The 26,270-nt window shown below is 37.2% G+C and overlaps 1 protein-coding gene across 2 annotated transcripts in view; it reads left to right on the top strand.

Annotated features, from left to right (window-relative positions):
• Window positions 1-26,270, top strand: part of Tlk1 (tousled like kinase 1) — a 117,464-nt gene that overhangs the window by 78,432 nt on the left and 12,762 nt on the right. For both annotated transcript variants that reach the window (XM_034496797.2, XM_076928893.1), the window contains 7 exons: window positions 1,565-1,753; window positions 5,936-6,002; window positions 18,953-19,050; window positions 20,294-20,375; window positions 22,434-22,615; window positions 22,779-22,948; window positions 23,350-23,485. In XM_034496797.2, the coding sequence (XP_034352688.1) occupies window positions 1,565-1,753; window positions 5,936-6,002; window positions 18,953-19,050; window positions 20,294-20,375; window positions 22,434-22,615; window positions 22,779-22,948; window positions 23,350-23,485 (924 nt within the window). The remainder of the gene's footprint in view (window positions 1-1,564; window positions 1,754-5,935; window positions 6,003-18,952; window positions 19,051-20,293; window positions 20,376-22,433; window positions 22,616-22,778; window positions 22,949-23,349; window positions 23,486-26,270) is intronic.

Here is a 26,270-nt window from a genome sequence, read left to right as displayed (position 1 = left end):
ATAAAATTTTCTTTCTTGACATGATAGGAGACCCATAAGGAACATGGTTATTAGAATAAATGTAATATATTTTAGGATGAGAAAGGCTGAACACAAGTCCCTTGGTTGGCTGTTGAGGTTGCTCATCAGATAAACGCACTTGCACCAAGCCTAATGGACTGAGCTATATTCCTGGGACCTAAGTCTTCTGACCACTGCATATGTACTTTGTACGTGCCCCCCAACTTTTAATGCAAATTTTGCTCTGTAACCTAAGCTTCTTTTGAACTTGCAATCCCTTGCTCCCATACACCCAACCTCTGAGATTACAGGTCTGCAACCAGCCTATAAATCTGTAATAGATACAATAGCTACTAGTTTTTAGAATCTCAACTCTTTGGAAAATTGTTTTAGAAAATTCAATGGGAAGTGCTATTAAATTGTATTTATTAATGTCACAGGTTAAAATTTTCAAGTTCTTTTTTTTTTTTACATCAATTCACCTTTTATTTCAAAATATCAACTCTTTTAAGAAAGTAATACTTCATATTAAAATTTGACTTGCCTTTTATAAGCTTATCTACAAATATTAATGTTGAGTGGTAAAATATATATTTAAAATCTGTCTCAGACTTTGATTAGATGGGACTTGGGTTTTGCTTTGTTTTGTTTTTAGTTCATTTATTTAAAAGAATTTTAGTGTGTATACTAGTATATTTTGATCACCATGCTGGATAGTAAGAAAAGGTAGATCGTGTGTATGTGAATCTCTCTCTCTCTCTCTCTCTCTCTCTCTCTCTCTCTCTCTCTCTCTCTCTCTTTCTCTCTCTGTCTCTCTCTCTCTCCCCCTGTGTGTGTATACATATATACACTGTCTAATTTTATGAAAAGATTAGCCTAACCAAACTCATTTTGATGAAGTTCTATAGAAAGGGCATTTTTTTAGTAATGATAAGATACTATGAAATCCTATGTAGCCACATACTTGATCTTATCTGGGGGTTTAGGAACATTTCCTTTAAAGACTGTATAAAGTGAGACCTATAGGATGTTTTGTTTCACCAGAGTGGGATCCACAGAGCTAGACAGATGACTCTGCTGTTGAGAACACTTGGCTGCTCTTCCAGAGGACCTAAAGCCTAAGGTTTGGTTCCCAGCATGCAGGTGGTGGCTTACAATTTTTTGTAACTGCAGTTCTAGTTGAACTGATAACCCTCATTTGGCCTCTAGACACCTGGCACCAGACACACTTGTGATACACATACATAGGTACATAACAGGCAACACATTCAATTGGTTGTGTTGGTGCATACCTTTAATCCCAGCACTCAGAGGCAGAAGCACATGGATCACTTTGAGTTCCAGGCCAGTCAAGGCTACACAGTGAGGTCCTGTCTAATAAGCAAATGAACAAACCACTTACATACACAAAACAAGTATATATTTAAAAATTTAAATATATTTAAATTTTAAACGAGTGAGACCAACAGAATAAAGATTTATATTATGAGATCTTTTTGATGTGTTTTTAATTGTGGAAAATAATGGGAAATTAATGTGGCTTCATTTGTTCCTTTTTACACAGGCAACAAGAATGGGTGAATCAACAAAGGGAAGATATTGAACGGCAAAGAAAACTTCTAGCCAAACGCAAACCTCCTACAGCTAATAATTCTCAGGCACCTGCTACCAATTCTGAACCAAAACAAAGAAAAAACAAGGCAGTCAATGGAGCAGAAAATGATCCCTTTGTTAGGCCAAATTTACCACAACTGTAAGCCTCTTTTACATTTTTCACTTACATTGCTAGCAGTGAGCAAGAATGTTAATAATAATGTTATTCATAATTAATATTGCAAAACCAAAAAGTTACTATTTAGATGTTAACTGAAAAGTTATCTCTGACATAAATCTCCAAGCCTGAATTTTTTTAAGTGGAGAGTGGGATTTATACCTCTCGTGTATCTGAATCAGTTGGCTATACCAAGCTAGTGTTCAAATTAATGTGCCTTTTAAGTGCTATTGGTGCTGTTTATTTTCTGAATGTGTAAGTGCAGTTCACAGGTAGTTTCAGACAATTATTTCTTTTCTGTTTTGTTTTCTAAATTTTCTTTGTCAAGGGCTCTTTGTAATTCAAAGAACAAAGATGCTTAAATAATAGTTACATGTTTATAGAAGATTTGGGAAATTGTACAAATATTTATGTGAGGAAAGATGTAGGTACCCTTGGATGTTCTGTATAGACACATTTGTGTCTCTTGTTGAAAAAAGGTGCTTTGACCCGCATTCCTGCCATGTCAGGGATTTTTAAAGCAGTGAGAAAAAAGCAAAGTTCTCATTACATTACAAACACACCAGCTCCATTTGGTTCCTCTGCACACATGCTGTCCAGGTCTTGTGTTTTCTGCACTGCTTATACTCCATTCTCTGGCATATTATTTATTCATTAATCTTCATTTTTCCTTTCTCTCCCCTGAGTTCCATTTTTATTGAGTCCTTTGCAGGGGTGATCTTTAATTTCTGGGCTCAAGCAGCCCTCCTGTCTCAGGCTTCCAAAAATCTTGACACTACATGAACAGACCAACATGGCCACTTCTTCAAAATCTATCTCAAAATCACTTCTTCAAGTCATTCCTAATTTTGTTCTAATTCCAATTAGAACACCCAAGTGTTAATTTAAAAAGCACTAAGGTTCTATATTTAGCAACACAGTAGCTATCTTAAAAGTGTTGGGTTTTAACTCTACTCCTAATGACACCTGGTCTTTAAGCTGTTCCCTGTAGACATATCTGGTCCTTTAACTCAGCCCCTGTAGACATCTGGCCCTGTACTCAGCTGGTACAGATGCCTAGTCCTTTAGCTCTGCTCTATAGATAACTTAGTTCTTCATTTACCTCTGCCTCTATAGACACCTAATCCTTTAACTCTGCCCCTATAGATATCTGGACCTTTAATTCTGTAGTAATATTTTATAGTTCTTCACATAAAAGTCTTTAACCTCTTTATGATTTAATTATTTAAATTCATTCCTTGATTTTTCTCATTTGGCTTCTGTTGAATGCTGTGGAAATGGAAATTGTTTGTTAAATCCTCTGTGGCTACTTCTAATGTGTATAGAAACAATGATTTCTATGTGTTGTCCCATGCCTTAGAGCATCCCAGAGTTTATTTAATGGGTTTTTATCCTTGTGCTTTTCTTGAGGATTTTTTTTTTTTTTTTACCATGTAGAGTTGTATTATCTGTGAAGATACTTTGGTTCTTTCTATACAGTTAGGATACATTTTTCTGCTCTTATTTCCAGTGTAGTTCTGAGGAGAAGTAGTGAAAGCAGCATCTTGTCATCCTCCTGATCTTAGGGAAAAGTTTTTTATTTCATGTTAAAAGTGTTTTCCTTATAATACTTATTTGGGGCTTCTGATTAAATATTCAGTAGAAATTTCCTGACTCTAATAATCCGATGAGTTATGCTTTGTGCCTCCCAATAGTCTGATATTGTAACTTATGTTCTGTAACTTCGACGCTTTAAATCATTGAATGTCCAGTGTCTTTTAAACTAGCTTAAAGGCTAGTTTCTGTTAGTTGCTATGTAATTCTAATACTCTTAACTATTGTTAAGTGCTTTTTAATCCCAGTACCTAGGAGGCAGAGGCCAGTGGTCTCTGAGACCAGCCTGGCTTATTAGACCTGTACAGTGAAACCTGGGCTAAAACAAAGTAAAGTTCTCACTCACTGTGGAAGGCTATCATTGTTTATGTTCCAATTCACATAAACTTACTGATAGCTTTATTTAGGAGCTTATCTAAATCTCCTAAATAGATTATCTATTGTTAATACTTTAGTAACAGATGTGATTTATATGGAAAGAAATGAGCTATGCATTTCTATTTATATGTGTGCATAAAAGATTTTTATCTTAAGTAACATGACAAATTAACTTGCTTAAAACACATAATAAAAACAAGTGGTACTAAAAGCTGTTTTGTTAACATTGTGTGCTTAGCTCTGTTATTCTGCATGAAGTGATCCTGTTCCTTAAATTAGCCAGTCTCCTTGATATAAATGTATATATTTCCTTCTCTTTTTTAGATACACTTCTATTTTTGTGAATATGAGAATATATGTCACACGTATGCAGGTGCTGACAAAAGTCAGAATATTGGTGCTAGAGCTGCATGTAGTGATGAGTTGCCCATTATGGTCTTGGGAACTGAACTCAGGCCTTCTGGAAGAGCAATAAATATGCTTCCAGTCACTGAGCTGTCTCTACAGCCCCATAGATTTCTTTAAAAACGTATTTCATTAATGCACATGGATAGCAGAAAATCTAAGAAGCTACTACTTGTGACAATGTTGAGGCTTACATTATAGTTACAAGACAGGTCCTTGGACTAGGAACCTTGAAATTGGTATCTGTGGACACCTCAAACTACTTATACCCCAAATTTCCTGGATAGAGTATTTATAGCTTTTTTTCATTTTTAATACCTGTAATTGTAAAATGTTAAGAAAAGTAGAAGCCTACAAACTTAGAGATGGATATCAATCTCTTCAGACTGAAGGAACTCCAGCAATCTGTATGACTAGGAGCTTTGGAATTTTTCACGATAGGTTCTTCCTTCAAAAATCATGCTTTAACTTTGATTTTCAAATACAGATTTTTAGCTACATTTTTAAAAATCAATGCATTCCTATATATAACCAACTAAAAAAAAAAGATGTACATAGTTTGACAAAATTTTGAACCATTCTGTGATCTGTTGATGGGCAAAAGCCATACTTTTAAAGACTAGAAAACAATGTTAGTAGGAAAACGTGTGACTGTGACGTATGTGTATACCCAGAAGCTATTTGCTGTGATTTAACTGACTTTACCTGTAGCCTTATTTTTCTTCCTGCTTCTTTCTCCTGTCCGTTTTGGCCCACACTGGTCTAGAACTCCTGATCTCCCTGCTGTGGCTGAGACCTCAGGAGGGATGGGACTGTGGAGGTTTGCAGTGATAGTGTGCTCTCACACCTACTACAAAAATCAACTCAGTGTTTACTGTATCCAGCTTCAGTAGCTGGCAACAGTTGCTGTTCTCAGTATAATTTTGTAATTGTGTTACTCTGAGAATAGGGAGACTTAATAGGAAGGTTTTACTGTTTTGCTCTTAAGATGATTTTAATGGAATACTGCCTAGATTCCTTGGTTTGTTTTTTTTTTTTTTGAACAACAGTTTTGGAAGTAATGAACTTAAAGGAAAATAGAATTTATACTGAGTGTTGCTAAAGGAACTGAATGATACTGGAATAGAAGCGTTACTTTTCAACGTCTCCTCAGAACCACATACATAGGCTTCAAACAAAGACTTGGGTGTGATGGATGAAAACTATCCTTTCAGAGTTGAGCATGAAAATTTTGTTTCATTTTTTTCTTTCTTTATCAAATACAGGATCTTTTTCCCCCTCCTTTCACATACCAACAATGTACTAAGGATCTTAGCGCTTGCTATAGCCAATGTCAGGGATGCCCTCCCTGCTCTTCTCCCCATGGCTGATAACCAGAGCGAGTTAAATAGTCATTTATCATGCCACCTTTTGTTTTTTCTTCATAGCACATTCCATTTAATTTTCCCCCTCATTTTCCTACCTTTGCATTCTTACTATCGATTGTAATCTCAAAATAGAGTGTAAGAAGAAACTACCTTTCTTCTTGTACATAAGCCCTTAGATTCTGAATTCTTTAGCATCACTTGCTATATGACACCTATTGCATAATAGTTAATTACTCCACCCAGAAATGTTAAATTGTGCTGAAGAGGGGTTTTCCAGCTTCTGTATTTTAGGCTTCAAGTTACCAGTATTTTAACTTGTATATTTAGTTGGTTTTTTATTTATCATGTTTTGTTAGTTTTTAATTTTAAAAAAGTACTAAGTATTAATCTCAATGTAGAATTAAAATTTCACTTTTGACAGGCTGACTCTGGCAGAATATCATGAACAAGAGGAAATTTTTAAACTTAGACTAGGACATCTCAAAAAGGTATGTGCAGCCCATGTTGGGTTTCTAGTTTGTTACCAAGAATGTGAAGAACTGTATTCATTTCTTTGGCTTAATGCTTAATTTATTCACTACTAATTGTTTAAATGTTTTTATTAAAATGCATATCCAGGAAAATTTTATAAGCTATAAATAGTTGATCCAGTTGGAAGTGATGTAATTGAGAAAAATAGTTGCTGTGAGTTAAGTCTTTGTTACTATGTCACTATACTTGTTTATAAACTTGGAACTGTAATCAGTCCTTTGTTTTTATAGGTCTAATTTTGATGCAGCTTATTTCCAAATACTAGTAGAGATTTTTTTCCCCTAGGAAATGAAGGTTTGAACAGACCAAAATTTTTCTTCTATTCAGTCTTTTATTCTACTTCCTGCTTATCAGTTGTTGGATTTGATAATAGGATGATGTATAGATACAACTGAACTACGAGAAGACAGTGTCTATGGAGGCACCTCTGAGGAGCAGGGTGGGCTGGGACCAAGAGCACCATGTGCCAGATGCAGTTGCTACTGAACTACATAGTAAGCCCTGTTTGAGATGTTGCCCATAGACCACTTGGTTAGACCATGCACAAAACTCTAGTAACTGTCACCATTGCCACATTTGCCTATACCACCTGTCTTAATTAGGTTTTTACTGCTGTGAACAAACATCATGACCAAGACATCTCTTATAAGGACAGCATTTAATTGGGGCTGGCTTACATGTTCAGAGATTCAGTCCATTATCATCAAGGCAGGAAAATGGCAGCAGCCAGGCAGGCATGGTGCAGGAGTGGAGAGTTCTATATGTTCACCTCAAGGCCGATAGTGAAAGACTCACTCCCACATGGTTAGGAGGAGGGTCTTCTTGCTTACCTACACAGTGACACACTTTCTCCAGCAAGGCCACACCTAATAGTGCAACTCCCTGGGCCAAGTATATTCAAACCCATCACACCACTGCTCAGAAACCATCAGGCTAAATTGCCTGACTAATAAATCACAAAATGATTTATTTTAGTTCTCCTTTGTTTCCCCAACTACTCCTTCTGTTCTGCTGCAATTGTTCAGTTTTCCCAAGCTCTTTGAGCTGTATAGACAGTTGCAGTCTGTTTTCCATAGCAGACAGAACTGTAGGTAGAATTGTAGCAATAACACAACTATTAATGTGCTGTGAGGTAAGAGGGGATCTTCAGTACAAATGAGTCACAGTTTTGTATGTCCCACCTAAGCTATTTTGGCAAAAAAGAAATGTGTTTGAACCCCATATAAAAATTCACCAAGGGCAAGGTAAGTAAAGGTTCTTGCTGCCACCTGGCAACTCTGGATCTAAACAATGGAAGAAACATGGGCACTTGTCCTTCACTGCCCGCACTTGTGTTGTCGCATGTGTGCTGTATACACATTTGAACACACAAAAAATAAAATTCGTCAGGCATTTTAATGCTTTAGTTTGAGCACAGAAAAAATTAGCATGTGTGTTCAGGTGAGACTTCAATAATAAAGGGATACTGTGTGTGCTTGCTTATACTGTGGGTGAGGAAATCCTTAGTTATAGTACTAGCAAGGCCCTGTATTAATTGCACCATTGTCAGTGAACTCTTGGTTGCTGTGCTACTCAAAGTGTACTAAGAGCTTTGTCTGGAGATCACCATTCACACATTTAACACATTAATTTAAATTACTCTTTCTAATGACATTCTTACAGCTACTTTATTTTGTTAGATAAAACTAAAATTTTATAGTAGTTGAAGTTAGCATTACTATGTATTTTTTTTAAAAAGTACACTTTGAAAACATCCAGGGTTTGCTTTTTGATGGTTGATGATAGAGTTTAAAGCTTTCTTGGTACTTTGAAAATATTTGGTCTCTGTGAACAATGCTTTATTTTCTCAAGTAAAGTCTCCATGTCTCATTACTACTATAATAATTTTCTCTGCATTTTTTCCAGTTTATGTATCAACTTTTCTATGAATCTTAGGTTTCTAACATCTACCCGACCAATTCCCAGCATAACTCCTTTTGTTGTTGTTGTTATTCTCTGCCATAAAGTGCTGTGGGAGAACGTGTCAGTACACACGTGAGACTTATAGCTCTCTTCTCAGGGAGGGCTTGGGTGACAAGAATGAATGTGTCTATAAAGGATGTTGCTAGAAGTGCAGAGATAATAAAACTGTGCAAGTAATGTCACCTTTGAGAGCAGCTAAATAGGAGCTGCCTGCTTACAACTGGGTATTTATGTTTAGTTGTTCAATTAGAAAGTAATAAGCAGTAACTTAATTTGTATTAAAAATAGGTTCCTAAAGTCCTACAAGCCCAGCTAGAAAGTAGGTCATTCTGTTTGGTTGAGAGAGAGAGTGAGGACGGTCATAAAAAAGCCAGTCTTGATTCAAGAGTCTTACCAGCTTCTAAGTTCCAGAGTTTGGTAGCTGGCAAGAGCATACCTCAGCTGTGAGTATATAGTTTCTGCCATAGGCTAGGTCTGTTCTCATCTGTGAATACTTGATGCTTGTGGAACCTGCTGAGTAAGTAGCAGGTCAGAGCAGGGTGTAGATTGGAGCTGCACATGTTAGAGTAGCAAAGATCTCTCTGCTCCCCCCTCCTTCTTTCCTTTTCTTTCTTCCTAGAGAAATAAACTCTTCCTTCCCCTGAAATAAACTCTTAACATAAAGTAGGATTATTATATTAGTTTCACTAGCCTTAAATTACAAGCATACTTCTTGTCAAGGACCCCAACACTGAGAATTTAGAATAGAAGATTCATCTTCCACTTAAAATTGATGATTTGTGATGTTATGTAGTTTGTATTCTATCCATATGCATTTCGTATTCAATGATAACTGAAGAGGTAAACAATATAGAGAAGCTTATTTACTATTAAATGAATCATAATGGTCAGTTTATAGCTATGCTACTTTGTAGTCTCAGAAAACAAAGGTTCCAAGTGTGATAAAGTGAAGACGGAATCTTCAAGAGGATGTGGCTTAAAGTAAATGAATTTGCCTCCAAAAACTTTATTGTAAACTTTACTTAAGTGTTTGTCTTCTAGGATTAGGACTGTCACTCTGATATCTCTTGGTATATCCAGAGCTCTTTCAGCCAGGCTTGGTGGCACGCTCCTTGTATCCCCAGAACATAGGCAACTGAATTCAGAGCACCACCAAACACCCTCTACACAGTGAGGCCTGTGTCACAAACAAACAAACAAAACAAAAAACCCGAAAACAACCCACCAAAAATAAAATCCCAAAGTACAGAATCCTCTCCTGGGTTCCAGCCCTAGCAGTATGCACAAAGGGTTCTCTAATATTACACATTTATAAAGAAAAGACTTGAGTTGTCAGGATTTTGTGCAGTCATTGTTCACACATTCATAAGCGGCTTTACTTCATCTTGACTTTATCACACTTTAACAGAGTAGCATAGATATAAACTGACCATTATGATTCATTTAATATTAAATAAGTTTCTATATTGTTTACCTCTTCAGTTATAATTGAATATAAAATGGATAGACTATAAACTACATCACATTAGAAATCATCAATTTAAAGTGGCAGATGAGTCTTGTCTTCTAACAGAATAAAGTAGACTGAGATATTGCCTCCTCCTTCTGTGGACTGTTGTTTCACTCCTTCTCAGGGAACAACTTAGTTACTTTTGATACACATTCTTTCTTTTTCACATATTTCCTTCCTTTGAAAATTATGTTCACGCTAGAATAATGGGTTTGTTTTTTTTTTTTTTTTTTTTTTTTTTTGGTATTAATTGAAATACAGATTTTTGCTCTCTCAATTTACTTTTAAAGGGCATTAGAGAACCCCCACCCCCCACGTACAAACACTTTCAAATAAGATTGTTTTTAATTAATTTGTTTTTATGTATTTGGGTGTTTTGCCTGTAATTTTTTTCATGTACTATGTATGTACAGCCCTAGGAGTCTTAGAAGAGGTTGTTGTGACTCCAGAAACTGGAATTACAGTCATTTGTGAGCTGAGATTGAGCCCAGGTCCTCTGGAAGAGATGCCAGTGTTCCTAACCACTGAGCCACCTCTCCAGTCCAGCTTGACTTTTTTAAAAACAATCCCTCTCGTGTGTGTGTGTGTGTGTGTGTGTTTGTGTGTGTGTGTGTGTGTGTGTGTGTGTGTGTGTGTGTGTGTGTGTGTACACGTGTACATGCACACACATGTGGTTATGCTTGTGCCCTGGCAGATGGGTTGGTTTTCTCCATCTGCCAGGTGGGTCCTGAAAGCAAACTGAGACAGACTGGTGCTTTACCCGATGAGCTCTCTTTCCAGCCTTCAAGTAACTTTCAAAACATATCTTAAGAGTTACATAGAACAGACCTGTATATAACTCCATTATTCCTGAAATGATTTTAAGGGGAAATATACTCGTTTTTGCTACTAGTCATTATGCAAACTCCCTCTAACTAGTGCTTACCAAAACCTTGTTGCAAAGAATAATTCTGTGTTTTCCAAAAGGCAAAATAAAAGCTGGGGAGATAGTTCAGTTGGTAAATGCTTAGTATGTAAGCAGGCAGACCCAAGTTCGGGTCCCTAGCACCCGAGTAAAATGTGAATTCAGCAGCATATCTGCAACCCCTGTGCTAGGAGGTATGAAGACAGTGGGTCCTGGAGTTCCCAGGCAGCCAGCATGGATGAATTGGTGAACTCTGGGTTCAATGAGAGACCCTGTCTCAAAAACTTGGATAGGGGTCTGGAGAGATATCCCCGGAGGTAAAATTGTTCACAATGGAAGCCCAGTGACCTGAGTTAAATCCTCCAAGTCCACATAAAGGTAGGAGAAGTCTGACTCCATAAATGTTCCCTCCACTTAGCTAGTGTGCTCTCGCTCTCTCTCTCTCTCTCTCTCTCTCTCTCTCTCTCTCTCTCTCTCTCTGGCACACACACAACCTACACACACACTTAAAAATTAGGAAACAAAGGTAGAAAGTGATTGTGGGGAATCCAAATGTCACCTCTGACTTACATAAGCGTAGACAGACATCTACCTGTACCCTGCACATGTGTACATACACACGTGGCAAAGTAACAGCTCACTGTTTTAAATATTTCTGCCCCATCAGAAATGGAGGGATTTAGGAGTATCATCAAACCATAACTTGTTGATTCTTTTTTAATACTAGCCTTTCGTAAATTCTAATAATGGATAAACTTTGTTTTCCTCTGATTTAACAAAACACTTGTAGGTTCTTTGTAGAATGAGATAGTTATTCTGGAATTGAAGACAGCTGTGTTTTCAGTGAAATCAACAGACAATGAAAAAATTCCCTAAAATATCTTTCTAGTCATAGTATATAAAGCATGTATGTTTCCGTAATTCTGCTGTCCTAGACTGATAATGAAATAGAAATGTAAGTTTTCAAGAACGGTTACTGTGTCTTGACACATTAAGTTTATAATGTGAACAGTGTGTGAACATAGTTGTTCTTTGTTCTCTAGTTTCAGTTGTTCGGTGTTTTGAGATTGGCCTTGGCTGGCTTGGAACTCATGGAGATTTGCCTGTCTCTGCCTCCCAAGTGCTGGGACTACAGATATACACTGACATACCTACTGTTCTCTTATTTTCTTATTTTCTTTATTTTTGGTTTGGTTTGGTTTGGTTTTTTGAGACAGGGTTTCTCTGTGTAGTCCTGGCTGTCCTGGAACTCACTCTGTAGACCAGGCTGGAACTCAGAAATCCGCCTGTCTCTGCCTCTCAAGTGCTGTGATTAAAGGCGTGCGCCACCACTGCCCGGCTCTTATTTTCAAATTTACATTTTAAATATGTGATTAGTTTAGGAGAATGCTATAAAGTTTGATGTCTCAGATACTAAATAGTAAAGTAGACATGGTGTGTGTGTGTGTGTGTGTGTGTGTGTGTGAGAGAGAGAGAGAGAGAGAGAGAGAGACAGAGACAGATTTTTAACACCTGGTTTAAGTGTCAGAAGTTTTACTGGGGAAACATAACCAGTTTGTAGTTGAAACAGGGATGTATAGGCAAGAACCAGCAGACACAAAGGTATCAGCCTGAAGCAATCAGCTAAGCAATTGACAGTCATCTCAGTCTCTACTGAAACAAAAATCACATCCAGCATGCCACCTGACACCATTTCTTTCTCTCTTTCTCCTCTGCTCCTTGCGATGTGGCATTCATCTCTCCTTGTGCCTCGTTCTGAAGAGATAACAGTGTAGCAACAACTCTGCCACTGACATCCTGTTCTCTGACCGATAATGGCACCTGCAAAGAGAAACAAGCAGTGACAGGCAGCAGCAGCATCAGTACTAACCTCCATGGTGACCTCTTTACAGGCTGAGAACAAGCTCACAGCTCTTTTCTCACACCTCACAGTGGAACATGCAGCCAGTTGAAACGGACAAGACTGGATTGCCTACAAGCCTTTTGAACAGTGGAGCATGCAGGGCATTGGTTTTAGGTGAATTGACTTCACATATTCCTGACCAACTTTGGTATTTCTTCTGGCCTTTTTAGAATACTTAATATCATCCAACTTATCAAATCCTTAGTATGATCACAAAAATAAGTTCTGTATATGACATTTCTTGTCATTTAGTTTTGAATGAAAACAACACGCAGTATAACATTAGATGGCTTATTCTTTAGATCTGTTGATCACTTCTGCATTTGTGGCCGTAACCTAGAGAAGTCTTAAATTCTCTCATATAAGGCCATTATGTTTCTGTACACGGTGAAGGCAGGAGTAGGCGTAGTTCTCAGGGCGATGTTGGAGGAAGTGCATAGTGCTTGAAAGTCACACTGAAGCCCTGGAAGAATGTTAGGAGCTGTTTTGACTTCTTACTGTGTATGGGCAAGAAAGGTGCCAAGAAGTGTGTTGGAATTCTTCAGCTGACCTGTTGTCTTACTGTTGCTTCCTAGTCACAGATGAGTAGATTGTGAAGGATGGTAGCTGAGAGAGCATGGAACTAGTATATAGATGGAAGCTCACTGTTGTTCATAGGTACCTCTTCCTCCCCAGACCCTTGGGACAGCCTGGCCTTTGTAATCCGAGCCCTAACTTGGTAGTGGATGATGGCCACTTACAAAATGAAAATTTGGAGGTAAAGTTTTCTTTCTTTAGTGTTTAATATTAATTTACTTGTTTAAGCAGTAGGATTTAAACATTTTTGTAGGACTGGGGATGTACTCACCTCGTAGAGTGTTTGCCTGGCGTTCATGAATCTAGGGTTCTAACCCCAGTGCATCTAGCGGTGGTAGTGCGTATATTATCCAAGGAAGATCAGGAGTTCAGGGTCGTCCTCAGCTATACATAGCCAAGGTTAGGCTATGTGATGCTCTATCTCAAAAAAAAAAAAAAAGTTTTGGTTTTTGTTGTTGTGACAGTTTTAATATTGCAAGTCAAGTTTCCTTTACTTAAGAGTATGCTGAGTTGTTTAATTTAGTCTAGAAATTACTGTTTTAAAAGGAGACCATTTTCTTGGCCACTGGCCTTTTCTATTTAAAACTATAAATTTGTGCTGTTTAAATGCACACATATAATGAGTATATTAAAGCTGATCCCTTCCCATTGCCAGGTAGAAGTTTAATCTTTTTATACTTACATGATCCATCAATGTCCTGAAAAGGGTTCAAAGGAAGTAGAAACCTAGAAGAAAGGACTGCCTGGACATGTACTACTGTCCATGGGCCTGCTGGACAGTGTCAGGACCCTGGGTGACACTTAAGGGGTTCTGCCCCTATAATGCAGCCGTTCAGCAGAATAATACTCAATATTATACTTTGAATTTGCCAGTCATTGGAATCCTTACATTTATTTGTAGCTGTTTAAACAGGGTTTTGCTTTGTTTACACAAAACGGAGAAACTTGTAGAGGAACAAACCTGTCTTGTTTAGTATTCATGACCAGTTAAAAGCTTCAGTGTATATATCTGTGCACTTGAAGGGAGGATGAAACACACACGCCACATGTGCCACATACCCTCACACACTTTTCTCTTTGGAGGACATTAAGAACATACAGTGAGGGAAGAGGAGGGCATCAGTAATCATTAGCAACGAGGTTGGAGGGGGAGGTGTCTTAAGCTACTTAAACTCACATAGGAAAGAAAGTGTTCCCTTCAGTCCTGGTGGATGTCTGGATAGGAAATGAGAATAAAAAGATGATGTGTATAGGTAGAAAAGAAAGTAGACATGATACCCAGAGCTCTGTCTCTCCTTTCTCTTTTCCCATCTACACAATCACACACAAGCATGACAGTCGAGATTAATTCAGACCTTCTCTGTATTGCTGATACCTGGCTTTTGGCTCATATCAACATAATAAGGATAAAGTTGAAAATTGGTGGATCTCGATCTCCCTCTCTCTCTCTCTCTCTCTCTCTCTCTCTCTCTCTCTCTCTCTCTCCCCTTCCCTCCTTCTCCTTCCCTCCCCCCTCTCGTGTGTGTGTGTGTGTGTGTGTGTGTGTGTGGTGGGCGGTGGGGAAACGAATGGCCACAGGAGTTAGAGGGCAAGAACCTGGAGTAGACATGATGTAATTCATGAATCGGGGATATTATGTTGTCAAAAGAGACTAACTATGAATAAGGCATATTTTTGTGCTGAAAATATGTTAAGAGACAAATTGTTCAGGTGAAGTGGCTATGGGACTTATTTCATGAATTTAAAAATATTGGAAAGTAGTATTTTGCAGATCATTTAATCAGGCAGTATCAGGATCTGCTGTTTATATGACTTGATTTTTGTGATATATATCAGAATATAAATGCCTGTTGCTGCATTTTTAGGCTTGAATGGAGAAAAGGGATACATCCACTTGTTTTGTGTCTGATCACCTAGCACACCACTAATATAATCTGTTCTTATTAATGTTCATTCTACTCTGTAACTGCCTACAGAGACCAATCCTTTTCCAGAAATATCCTTGTTTCTTTAAGATCCTCTATGCTTTACATAATTAAATAGCTAGTGGTTGAAACCAGAATTAAAACTTTGTTTATTTTTTTAGATAGGATCATACTATGCAGCATTTGCTGGCCTGGAGCTTTCTCTGTAGTCCAGGCCAACCTAGAACTCAGAAATCTGCCTGTTCTGCCTCTGGAGAGCTGGGACTAAAGGTGTTCACCACCATGCCCAGTGAGACTTAGTACTTGGTTAGATTCTACTGATTTGACCTGCTTTTTCTGTGAGTTTGAGGATACAGTTCTATTGTGATAAGTTGTGAACTCAGGACATTGTCATTTCTGAACTCACTGAAAAAGATTAATGTTGTTCTCAAGCAATAATAATATACCCTATAGAACAGACCTTTGGAAATTATCTGATGCAAAGTAACTAGTTGTTTAGACTCATGCAGCTATATTCCAACTGGGCCACATTCTTTCTTATGAGGAGATGTTATTGGACAGTATCTAGCATTTGCTTAGACATTGCTTTTCAATCTGGGTTACAGCCCCAATCAGATACCCTGCATTTCAGATATTTACATTTATTACAGATATTATTCAGATATTACATTTATAACAGTAGCAAAATTGCAGTTTTGAAGTAACAATGAAATAACTTTATGGTTGGGGGGGGGCAGTCACCACAGCATGAGGAACTGTATTTTAGGGTCACAGCATTAGGAAGGTTAAGAACTACTGGCTTAAAACAATGTGTATGCTTGCTTGGGCTGCCATAGTAAAGTATCAGACTGATCGCTTGAGCAACAAAAACTTTATTCTAAGTGAATATTCTTACTTTCAGAGTCTAGATCAGGTTTTAGCAGAGATTGGTTTTAGTGAAGACTTTCTTTGTGGCTTACACATGGTCTGGGGATGTGTATTTAGTCAGACAGGAATCTCATCTAATTAGCACATTTATCTTATCATGAAGCTATGTCCCAAAGACCCAGAAGTAAAACCTCTGTGTATGAATTTAAAGGAAGACATAAATATTTACACTTTAACAATATACCTTTTTCTTTGTGAAATTTGGGGAAAATTAATTAAAGTTGCAGAATTGTATTCCCCTAGAACATGTCCTAGTGTTCTAAGTTTTAAGAACTACTAGATTATCAGATGGGAGGTGTAAATATAGTTCATATACTTCCTGTAGAAAATTTAAGATGTTAGTTACTTCTATTGTATACATTCCTACATACTTGAAGACTATAAAAAGTATTATTCTATTCAGCAGTTTAGTTGAATCTTGTAATTCTGAAGTTTAGACTAAATTTCTAGGGCTGAAGAGATGTCTCAGTGGTTAAGAACACTGACTGCTCTTCCAGAAGATCTGGGTTCAATTTCAAGATCTGGGTTCAATTTCAATTTCTTTCTTTTCTTTTTCTTTCTTTTTTTTTTTTTTTTGTATAATAACTTTTTTTATTCAACATCTACAAGATTTTGTTATTTTGTAGTTTTAAACTAGATTTATACAATCTCAGTTTTTCAGTAGTGCAACCTGTGCAAGCAAAAAGAGGAAGGAAGGAAGGGAAGGGAGGAAAGGAAGGAAGGAAGGAGAGAGAAAAGGTAGAAAAAATAGGGGAAGGGAGGTTGGGAGAAAAAAAAACCAAAAAGACCAATTGTCCCCTCACTGAATTTTTTATAAACATCTATTATAGGTGAAACAAAACTTACCCATGTTATAGATAAGTGTCTATTCACATTTGTACATTACCATTTTAAACAGCTGGAGATCATCTCTACAATGTCTTACAGCACATTAAACAATATTCAAGTTACTGTGTAACAACGACAGCAACATACAGCAGAAGCCAAGTGTTTTCTCACTGTCTAGTTACAACTCAAGTACTGTTTCCAGTTTAAATGACAAAGTAGATTCAGATAATGAAGTAAAAAAGATTGTGTGCAAGACAGAAGCCAGTCATGCTTCTTCCTAAAACTGTGCTTAATAAGGAAAGTGTAACGTATGATAAGGCTCATAGCCATTTTTGCAGCACAAATTAGGATACTATTAACATATTAAAATGAACTTTTAAAGAGTTTTATCACAAAAAAAGTATGTACTTGCTACTTTAACAAGAAACTTGGGACAGGGAGGAGCAGGCAGGGCTGAGGGTTAGAAGCAACACTGGGTTCAATTTCTAACACCCATCTGGAGGCTCACAACCACCTGCTACTCCAGTACCAAGGATCTGAGGCCTTCTTCTAGCCTTTTCAGGCACTAGACATGCATGTGGTGCACAGATAAACATGGAGATAAAGCACCCATGTACATAAAATGAAATTTAAAAATAAATAAATAAATAAAAAGACTAAATTTCTGGAAATACACTGTTGAAATTGCATCCCCATGTGGCAATTCCAAGTAAAATTGCAACAGGTATTCCAGTGGCTATTTTGATATTGATAGGCCTGGTGCATTTTATCAGACCCTTTGAACTTTTACTAGCTTATCAAATGCCAGTCATGTGAAGAGAACAGTCAACCTCTTCTGGATTCTGGAGCTAAAAATGTAAGCTTTATCATACTTTTTACCTGACTTAAGGGCTAGTTTTTTCTACCTTATTAAGACAACTAGGCTACATGTACTCAAAATGTATTGTTCCAAAGCTTTTAGATTCATTTCCTGTTCATACAGTGAGTCTTTGATGTTGAATGATAATGCTCTTAGGACTTGGTCTTCATCATCTATCTCTGTAACAAGTAGTGGTTGAATTACATTGAAGAATAACAAGTGTTCCAGGTGTGGCCACAATCACATGGAGTTTAAACATATTTAGGTTCTTTTTTTTTTTTTTTTTTTTTTTTTTAAATTGTATGGCATTTGGTGGTGGCAGGGGGTTGGGTGGGCTGGCATAAGTCAGAAACAACATGTGACAGTCCCCAGGATGAAGACCCTGGATTTAATTTTTTGATCTTTGAAGATTTACTTTTGTTCACATGAATTTATATTTAGACTAAAGGTACTCTCTATCTCTGATTGTCTGTCTGTCTCCCCTCCTTCTCTCTCCCTGTAAGTATCTGTGACTAGACTCAAATTTGTAATCTTTGTAGCCCTAGTCTTCCATGTGCTAGAATTACAGGTGTGCATCATCACTTCCTATTCCAAGATACTATTAATGCCAAGAGAAAAGAAAAGCAGCTAATGGGATAGAGGATGTTCAACTGTAATATTGAGAAATAACATATAGTCTAGATTTTCTACAGTAGATTAATAATTTTAGTACATACATAATAGACCATAATCTGTGTTTATTTATTCAATAAATACTTTTATTCAAGTATTTGTAGAAAACTCCACCAAATTTGGTATGTTTGGATCCATCTGTAAATAGTTCTTAACACTGACAAAGGCATATGAGGAGGGAGAGAATGGTTGCTTGATATGCTCTGGTATCTTTGATTTTTTTTTTTAATCTGTTTGAAGATATGAAGATACGTGTATCAGCATATACTGAATATGTTTGAAGTATGTCTTTGGGACTTGGCTTCATCTGCTCTGCTAACTGAGGGTCTGCCGTTGTTGTTCATGCGATTGCTTATCTGTGTCTTTAAGGTTATAAGGGTTTATCCAAAGAGTGTATTGATTGGTATTCCAGAGTGTATTAGGTTGTAGCTATTCCTTTTCTTTCCCTTGCTGATTATAAAAAAAGTACCTTCATTTGCTCTGGGCTAGTAAATTTGTTCCTCTTAAATTAAAATTGGGGAATCCATTTTATGTGATGGGTCAGCTTTCTATTGCCTTGAAGTCAGTCACTCAATGTAGACATTATCAAAATAGGTTCCTCAGAGTACAGAACAATTTGGGTACATGTACAGCTCTTAGGTAGAGGATAGGTGCCGCAGTAGGCTTTGCTCATGCCTGTCTCTGAGGTGCTGAGAGAGCACCCTGGTCTTCTAATTAACTCAGTGGTACACTTTGTAGTACACTATTGTTCTTGTCACTGTGAAAATGGATCCATGGATAAAATATCCTTTTATATCATAAGTAAACAGAGCTTGTTATAGTTTCCTCTCTTCATCTTCAGGAAGAAGCTGAAATCCAGGCAGAACTGGAGCGTTTAGAAAGGGTCAGGAATCTTCACATCCGAGAGCTGAAGAGAATAAACAATGAGGATAATTCACAGTAAGTTGTACAGTCACACGTGATGGAAGGCCCGAGGGAGAGCAGAGAGATTTTCCTCCTCAGCTATCTCTTCACACACAGAAAACTTCCAGAGTACACCAGCTTGGAAGCCTGTGTGATCTGCCCCACCCACCCCCCTTGTGCCTCCCTGTCCCATCTCTTATTCCCCCACCTGAAATACTCTATTCTGGATATCTGAAGTGGCTTTCTCTTTATTTTATTTATTTTATTTATTTCTTTTATTTCTTTATTTTATTTATGACCTGTCTGAGAGCCTTCTCTGCTTCACTTCATTTCCCATTTCATTACCCTTTTCTTTAATTTTCCATAGTAATTAGTACTCTCTGGGGTTACAGTTTACTTTTTAGTTATTTCTTTTGTCTCCTCTCCCTAACCTGTAAGCTTTTAGAGCCAAATACATACCAGTAAAATTGTACTGATGTGCTGTATTTACACCTGATATCTTAAAGCCATTGCTGTCAGAGTGTAAATTTTGGAAACTTTTTCTACAGAGCCTTTTTGTGTATTACTGTTAAACTTGTACAAGTGGTCTACTCAGTCTGGCCCTTTCTGTTAGTCATAGAGTCCTTATCTGTAAGAGACATAATGGCAGGTTTTGTTTCATAGGATTAGGTGAAAACTAAAATAATGAACTTACGTAAATCTTAATGTATAGTCGGTATGATACACATCAATTAGCCATGAGAACGTGTATTACTTAATGTATGGCAGGTAATAAACATTAACTAATAATGGCAGTATTACTTAAGAGTGATTTTTTATAAGTTTTTTTTCTAATTTTTACTTTTTAAATTGATGAATAGAAGTCTAAAGACACTAAGATACAACCATGAACAAAGAACAGTCAATACATTTTTTTTTTCAAATATAAGTCAGTACTATAAAATCTTGATCACTTGTAACTCATTATAAAAATATTTTTGTGATTGAAGTGTTTATGAGGAATAAGGGTTTCCTATCAAGCATAATTGGTGGTTTTTGGAATATTCTTAGAGGCTAGCTATTATAGTTGCAGTTTGTAAGTGCTAAAGTGTAACATAGGCGATAAAGTATTAGAAACACTGAGAGAATAGAAGTAGCTCCTGGCTGGTATTTGAAATTAACAGCAGAGAAACTGAAACAGACATAGCTAGGAGTAGTCAAGAGTAGGCATTAATGTACTCAGAACTCCTTGTATTCTTTTAATGTGCCTCAATAGTTTTTTTTCCCCTGCTCTTTTAAGGTTCAAAGATCATCCAACGTTAAATGAGAGATATTTATTACTGCATCTGCTTGGAAGAGGTGGCTTTAGTGAGGTGTATAAGGTAATGTTTTCTGTTCTTTATGCCGATGTTGGGGGTGTGGTTAAGAAATACTTGGCTTTTGGTTTCTGGTTTTAGATGGGCTTTTATCCTCAGTCTCATTACAAAGAAGCTCTGGGTTTTGTTTTCATATCTCTGGGGTCTAAGCTCTGTTACTGACCTGCGTAGTTCTCTCTGCTATTCAGCTGAAGCAGACCCTTGTACTAAGCCTCGATGCTCTCAACTGCTCAGTTCCTCTGCTGTGCTGGTCTTTAAGTAGCTTCACTCTTTGTTCAGTTTTGCCTCTCTTACTGTGATAGAAACCTTGACCAAAATAAGTTGGGGAGACAGCAGTTAATTCATCTTAAGAGTTTACAGTCCTACACTGAGGGAAACCAGAGCAGGAGCACTGCTTACTGGCTTGGTTCCTCTGGTTTGTGTATGTGTTTTACACAGTCCAGCTTCACATGCTCAGGGGTACCACTGAACCTGGCCAGTCTGATCAAGTCAGTCTCCCAATGCAGAGTCCCTCAGATAACTGTGGGCTATGGTGAATTGATTAAGCTAAGTGGTTTTGTTTTCTGCTTAAGCTAAGAAGGCTCTGGAGATATTCTTTTAACAAATGTATAAGTTATTAAGTGCTTTTTAAAGGGGCATCTTTGCATTTAAGTCACCATGGAACTTAAATTATATTCTTTAAAAGCATTTGGTGTTTAAAAAATTATAGGGGGGGTGGGTGTCACAGTAAAGGCACTTATTACTCTCTCAAAGGACCTGAGTTCAGTTTCAAACACCTTTGGAGGACTCACATCTGCCTGCAACTAACTCCAGCTCAGGGTGATCTGATGCATCTGGCCTCTGCAGACATCTGCATTTGTGTACATATAAATAAAATTTTAATAAGTATATATTCATAGTTCAGGTCACAGGGAAGTCACCTAAAATAAAATACAAGGTTAAAACACTTGTAAATTATGTGAAACTTAAAGTACTGATCGTATTTTTGTTCTTAATGAAGTGAGCCGGAAACTGGAGCTATTTTTTGAGGGGGGAGACAATTGATAAAATTGAATATAGATCATATACCAGATTAGATTAGGAAATATTGATATACTTAGGTGTCATGATAATGATTTTTTTAAGTCCTTACCTCTTAGAGATAAATACTGAAGAATTACCAAGACTTACTTTTAAACATTATAGGGGGTAAGTCAGGTAGTATTTAATGGTAGAACACTCCCTTAACCTGAACAACACCCTGGGTTTAGGTTTACATACTGTCTTACCCTAAAGGGATAGTGACATGGTAGAAGGAATAGATTAAATTTTTTTAACTGGATCATGGGTGCATAAACATTCATTATGCTACTTCTCAAGTGTAGATTAAATAATTTCATAATAAAAGAAGTTTTTTTCAGTAATTGAAAAATTATTAAAAACCTATTAATTGAGGCTGGAAAGTGAGCTCAGTAGTTGAGAGTCGTGGTGGTTCTTTCAGTGAAAGATGTTGAATTCCCAACACCCACCATGGGCAGCTCGAAACCATCTGTAACTTCTCTTTCAGAGGACCCAATGCCCTCTTTTGGCCTCTACAGGCGCTACATGAACAAGTACACAGATAACAGAGGCAAAATACCCATACACATAAAATACAAATAACTTTAAAAATAAAAGAACCTATTAATTTCTAAAAAAGTAGAAAGCGGTAGTGTTGCTAAGAAAATAAAAATAATTTAAAAAATTTTTAGAAATAAAATAAAAACTTTGTTTTCTCCAACACACAGAAAAGCATCATAGCTGTTTGTGTTGCTAGTTGCTCCCTACAAAAGTGTACATGTAAAGAAGTGGGTCCATATTTAAATGAATGCTAGCTTTATTGTTTATTGTGATTCAAAATATTAGCACTTAACAAAATTGAATGTGAAAGTTTGAGTCTTTTAGTTTTCATTGCCATGACATTTCTGTCTTATTTCTTTAAGTAGAGATGATCACTGGTTATTTCAAAAAACTATCACCAAAATTAAAGTCTGTTTAGGTTTTTGATTGGTATGTAGTGTGATTGTTTTCTGCCTTGAATTGTAGGCTTTTGACTTGTATGAGCAAAGATATGCTGCTGTGAAGATCCACCAGCTTAATAAAAGCTGGAGAGATGAGAAAAAAGAAAACTACCACAAACATGCTTGCAGAGAGTATCGAATACACAAAGAACTGGATCACCCCAGAATAGTTAAACTCTATGATTACTTCTCCTTGGATACAGATACGTAAGTAAGCAAAATGTGATCCGTAAGGAAACTGGTTTTGTTTCTGATCCTGCTGTGATGGTGCAGATGTTCTCACCTCTCTGTTAGCATTCTTAGTTACTGGATAATGACTCTTCCCTTTTCCAGTGTACTTTTTCGGTTGATTGTTCCCTTCCCTGTGTAGGTTTTGTACAGTGCTAGAGTACTGTGAAGGCAATGACTTGGACTTCTACCTGAAGCAGCACAAGTTGATGTCTGAGAAAGAAGCTCGGTCTATTGTGATGCAGATTGTGAATGCCTTAAGATATCTCAATGAAATCAAACCTCCTATTATACATTATGACCTTAAGCCAGGTATTTCAGAAAATGTGTCTTACAGGGTTGGGTTTTTCAGGTGGTGGAGGGGGTAGTGTGGGAGGTGGAGGCTATGTTTGCATTTTTGCTTGTATTTTATAACAGGGTTTCACTATGTAGCCTAGGCAGATGAACTCAGAGAGAGCCACCTTCCTATGCTTCCTAAATGTTGAAATTAAAGGCATATATCACCATAATCAGTCCCCAAATGCATGTTTATTTACCAAACATTACTTTTAGTTGTAAAAATTATCCTTTCATTCATATATATATATATATATATATATATATATATATATATATATAAAATATATATATATTATATGTTATATATATGGGGTGTGTGTGTGTGTACATGCGCGCACGCACACATTACTAAAAAATTGTACTTTGTTTTTTAGGAAATATCCTTCTGGTAGATGGAACGGCATGTGGAGAAATCAAAATCACTGATTTTGGTCTGTCCAAGATTATGGATGATGATAGTTATGGTGTTGATGGGATGGATCTGACTTCCCAAGGGGCAGGCACTTACTGGTAAATGTATTAGTAAACATACCAAGACTACTTAAATTAGTCCCCCTGTGTTTTATGAATATTTGGTTTTATTTTCAATGTTCTTTGAGATTGCTGTGTTGAAGGCACTGATACTAAGACTTGGAATTGAGAAGGGAGAGAGAGTCTTGTGGCTAGTATTCTCTTCTACATTCTTTTTTTTTTTTTTTTAATTTTTTTCTTTTTTATTGAATATTTTATTTGTTTACATTTCAGATGTTATCCTATTCCCACTCTCCATAAACTCCCTATTTATCCCTCCTCAATTTTGCTTTTATACCATTTTAATTTTATGCAGGTATTAAAGTCAGTTCTAGGTTGAGGAACTAGTAATACAATAGATGTATATAGTCAAGGAACAAGCAAGACAATAAACACCGATAGTCAAAGAACAAACAAGGCAGTAAACAGAGTTCCGTGATCACTATTTCTAAGTACTCATCAGGATGACCAAAATATCTGAGCCTACATCCCTGTCCTAACCCAAAGTCATTTTCATGCCTGAAGCCTACTTCTTTGTTCTAGCCTAAGTTACATTCCTACCTGTAATTACTTCTTTGCTCTAGCCTAGTATTTCAATTCCTGCCTGAAATTACTTCTTTTTTCTAGCCTGTCGGATTCCTGCCTGCAGCCCATTTCCTTGTCCTTGGCCAATGTCAAATTTTTGCCAGGTTGTCCTAAAAGCTCTCTTTTTATTGTATAAACAAGGCTGAGCCTGTCTTAGGTCTTCTGACAAGAATGTCTTCTTTACCTGTTGTAGAATATGCATTATCAAAAGCAATGCATTTCTGTCTTTGGTTGGTAAGGCTCTGTGCAGATTCTTACCTGTCCTTAGCTTGCCAGCCAGTTAAATTAATAACTGTCTGGGGGTCCATTTTTAGTTTCAAGTCATGTACTTTTGCTGCCAACATGTTGATGTTGTTAAAGACAAACTTTAACACATGGGCCATAAGAAAAGTATTCCCAGGACAAAAAGGGCTAGTAGCATGATCAAGCTTATAGCTTGAAGCTTTACCAAAATGGAAATACTGACCTCAAGCCATGGATAATTTTATCAGCATTATCTGCAGCATCAAAGCTCAGCAGAGCAGCATTCTTTAAATTCATAAGCTCACTATGCAAAGTTAAAACATCCAGAGAGGTGTTAGAATTATGCCAAATACCCTACAAGTATAAACTTTTTTCTAATTATAATGACTGTCACTGTAAATTTTAGAAGTAACACAACTCCACTAGTATTTGGCATTGACACTCGAGATGGTTCCTTACTCTTAAACTCTGAGCCTCCTTTCAATAATTTGAATAGGATAAAGAATATCAATCTGTTGCTCCAAACATTCGTTTTTCCAAATGCCTATCTAAATCCTCTTGTGTACTCAACACATTAGTTAACATTTTTTTGCTAAATGATTAACTAACAAAAGTAGCTGTCTTAACTTCTTGTATCAAAGCAATTACAGAAGCAGTGGTGCTAGCAATTAATGTATTTAATGTTATACCAGCAGTGATCAAGCCCACTACCCTCTTGCTTCTACTTAAAGCGTAACTCACTTCTCCCAGTACTTGCAAATTTTTTTCAAAAAACCAAGGTTCTGTAATACTCAGGGCAGTAAGACAAAAACTGTTTGATAGACCTCTGTAACAGACTAACACAATTAGAAAGTGTATAATCAATGTAACTTATAATAAATACTGTAGAAGAGACAAAGGTAATTTTAACTTGACAATTAAAAGAACCTTATCACACGCACTATCACTTGTTTGAAATCCAGAACCTCTCCCAACTTTATCTCTTGCTAACATAACATCATAGAAAATTGCAGCTAACTTCCAAATATGTCTCTGAAAATGTCCAGATCGGCCTTTCAAATGAAGACTGTTATTTCCGATATTGGATCGATTTCTAGACCAGTACATGATTGAATCTCAATAACTGGTCACCTTTAAGAAAACTACAAGAGTCATTATAACTTTTCTTTTTTATTCTTTGTCCCACAGAGTCTAAAAACTTGAGGCAAGGCAGCTTGTCCCATCTGGGATATAGGAAAGCAAAGGTGGTGGGTCAGGAATATATATATCCAATTCAGCTTCCCAGTCACCATTGTCAGGTCACTCAGCAAGCTCACAGGTCAACATCATTATTTGTCTCCGCTTCAGCATATCTCACCAGTCACTCTGGCATCCACCAATGCTCCTTCAGCATTCTGCAGGAAAAAACACAAACAGGCCCTCTTCCCCATATTAGATACCTGGTCAGGATCATGCCATATGCCAGTAAGTAGATTCTTATGCCTAGTTGAAAAGGGTACCATAGAAACTAAGCAGAAAGTTCCTTGGCATCCAGATTTTTTTATTGGACATTTTATTTTTCATTTCAGATGTAATCCCCTTCCCCCCACCACCTAGGAACCCTGTATCCCATCCCCCCCTCCTCCTGCTTCTATGAGGATATGTCCCTACCCATGATTTCGCCCACACTGGGGTGTCTAGCCTTCACTGGACCAAGGACTTCTTCACCCACCTATGCCTGACACTGTCATCCTCCCCTACATACACAGCTGGAATCATGGGTCCCTCCCTCTGTACTCCCAGGCTGTTGGTTTAGACCCTGGGAGCTCTGTTTGATTGGTATTGTTGCTCTCCTCATGGAGCCGCAAACCCTTTCAGCTCCTTCAGTCTTCTCTCTCACTCCTCCATTGGGAACTCCATGATTAGCTTAATGGTTAGCTGTGAGCATCTGACTCTGTATATTTCAGGCTCTGGCAGA

This window comes from Arvicanthis niloticus, chromosome 2 (genome assembly GCF_011762505.2).
Source record: "Arvicanthis niloticus isolate mArvNil1 chromosome 2, mArvNil1.pat.X, whole genome shotgun sequence".
Taxonomy (NCBI): Eukaryota; Metazoa; Chordata; class Mammalia; order Rodentia; family Muridae; genus Arvicanthis; species Arvicanthis niloticus.
The sequence above is the reverse complement of the archived record's forward strand: the minus strand, read 5'-3'. Positions and strand labels throughout refer to the sequence as shown.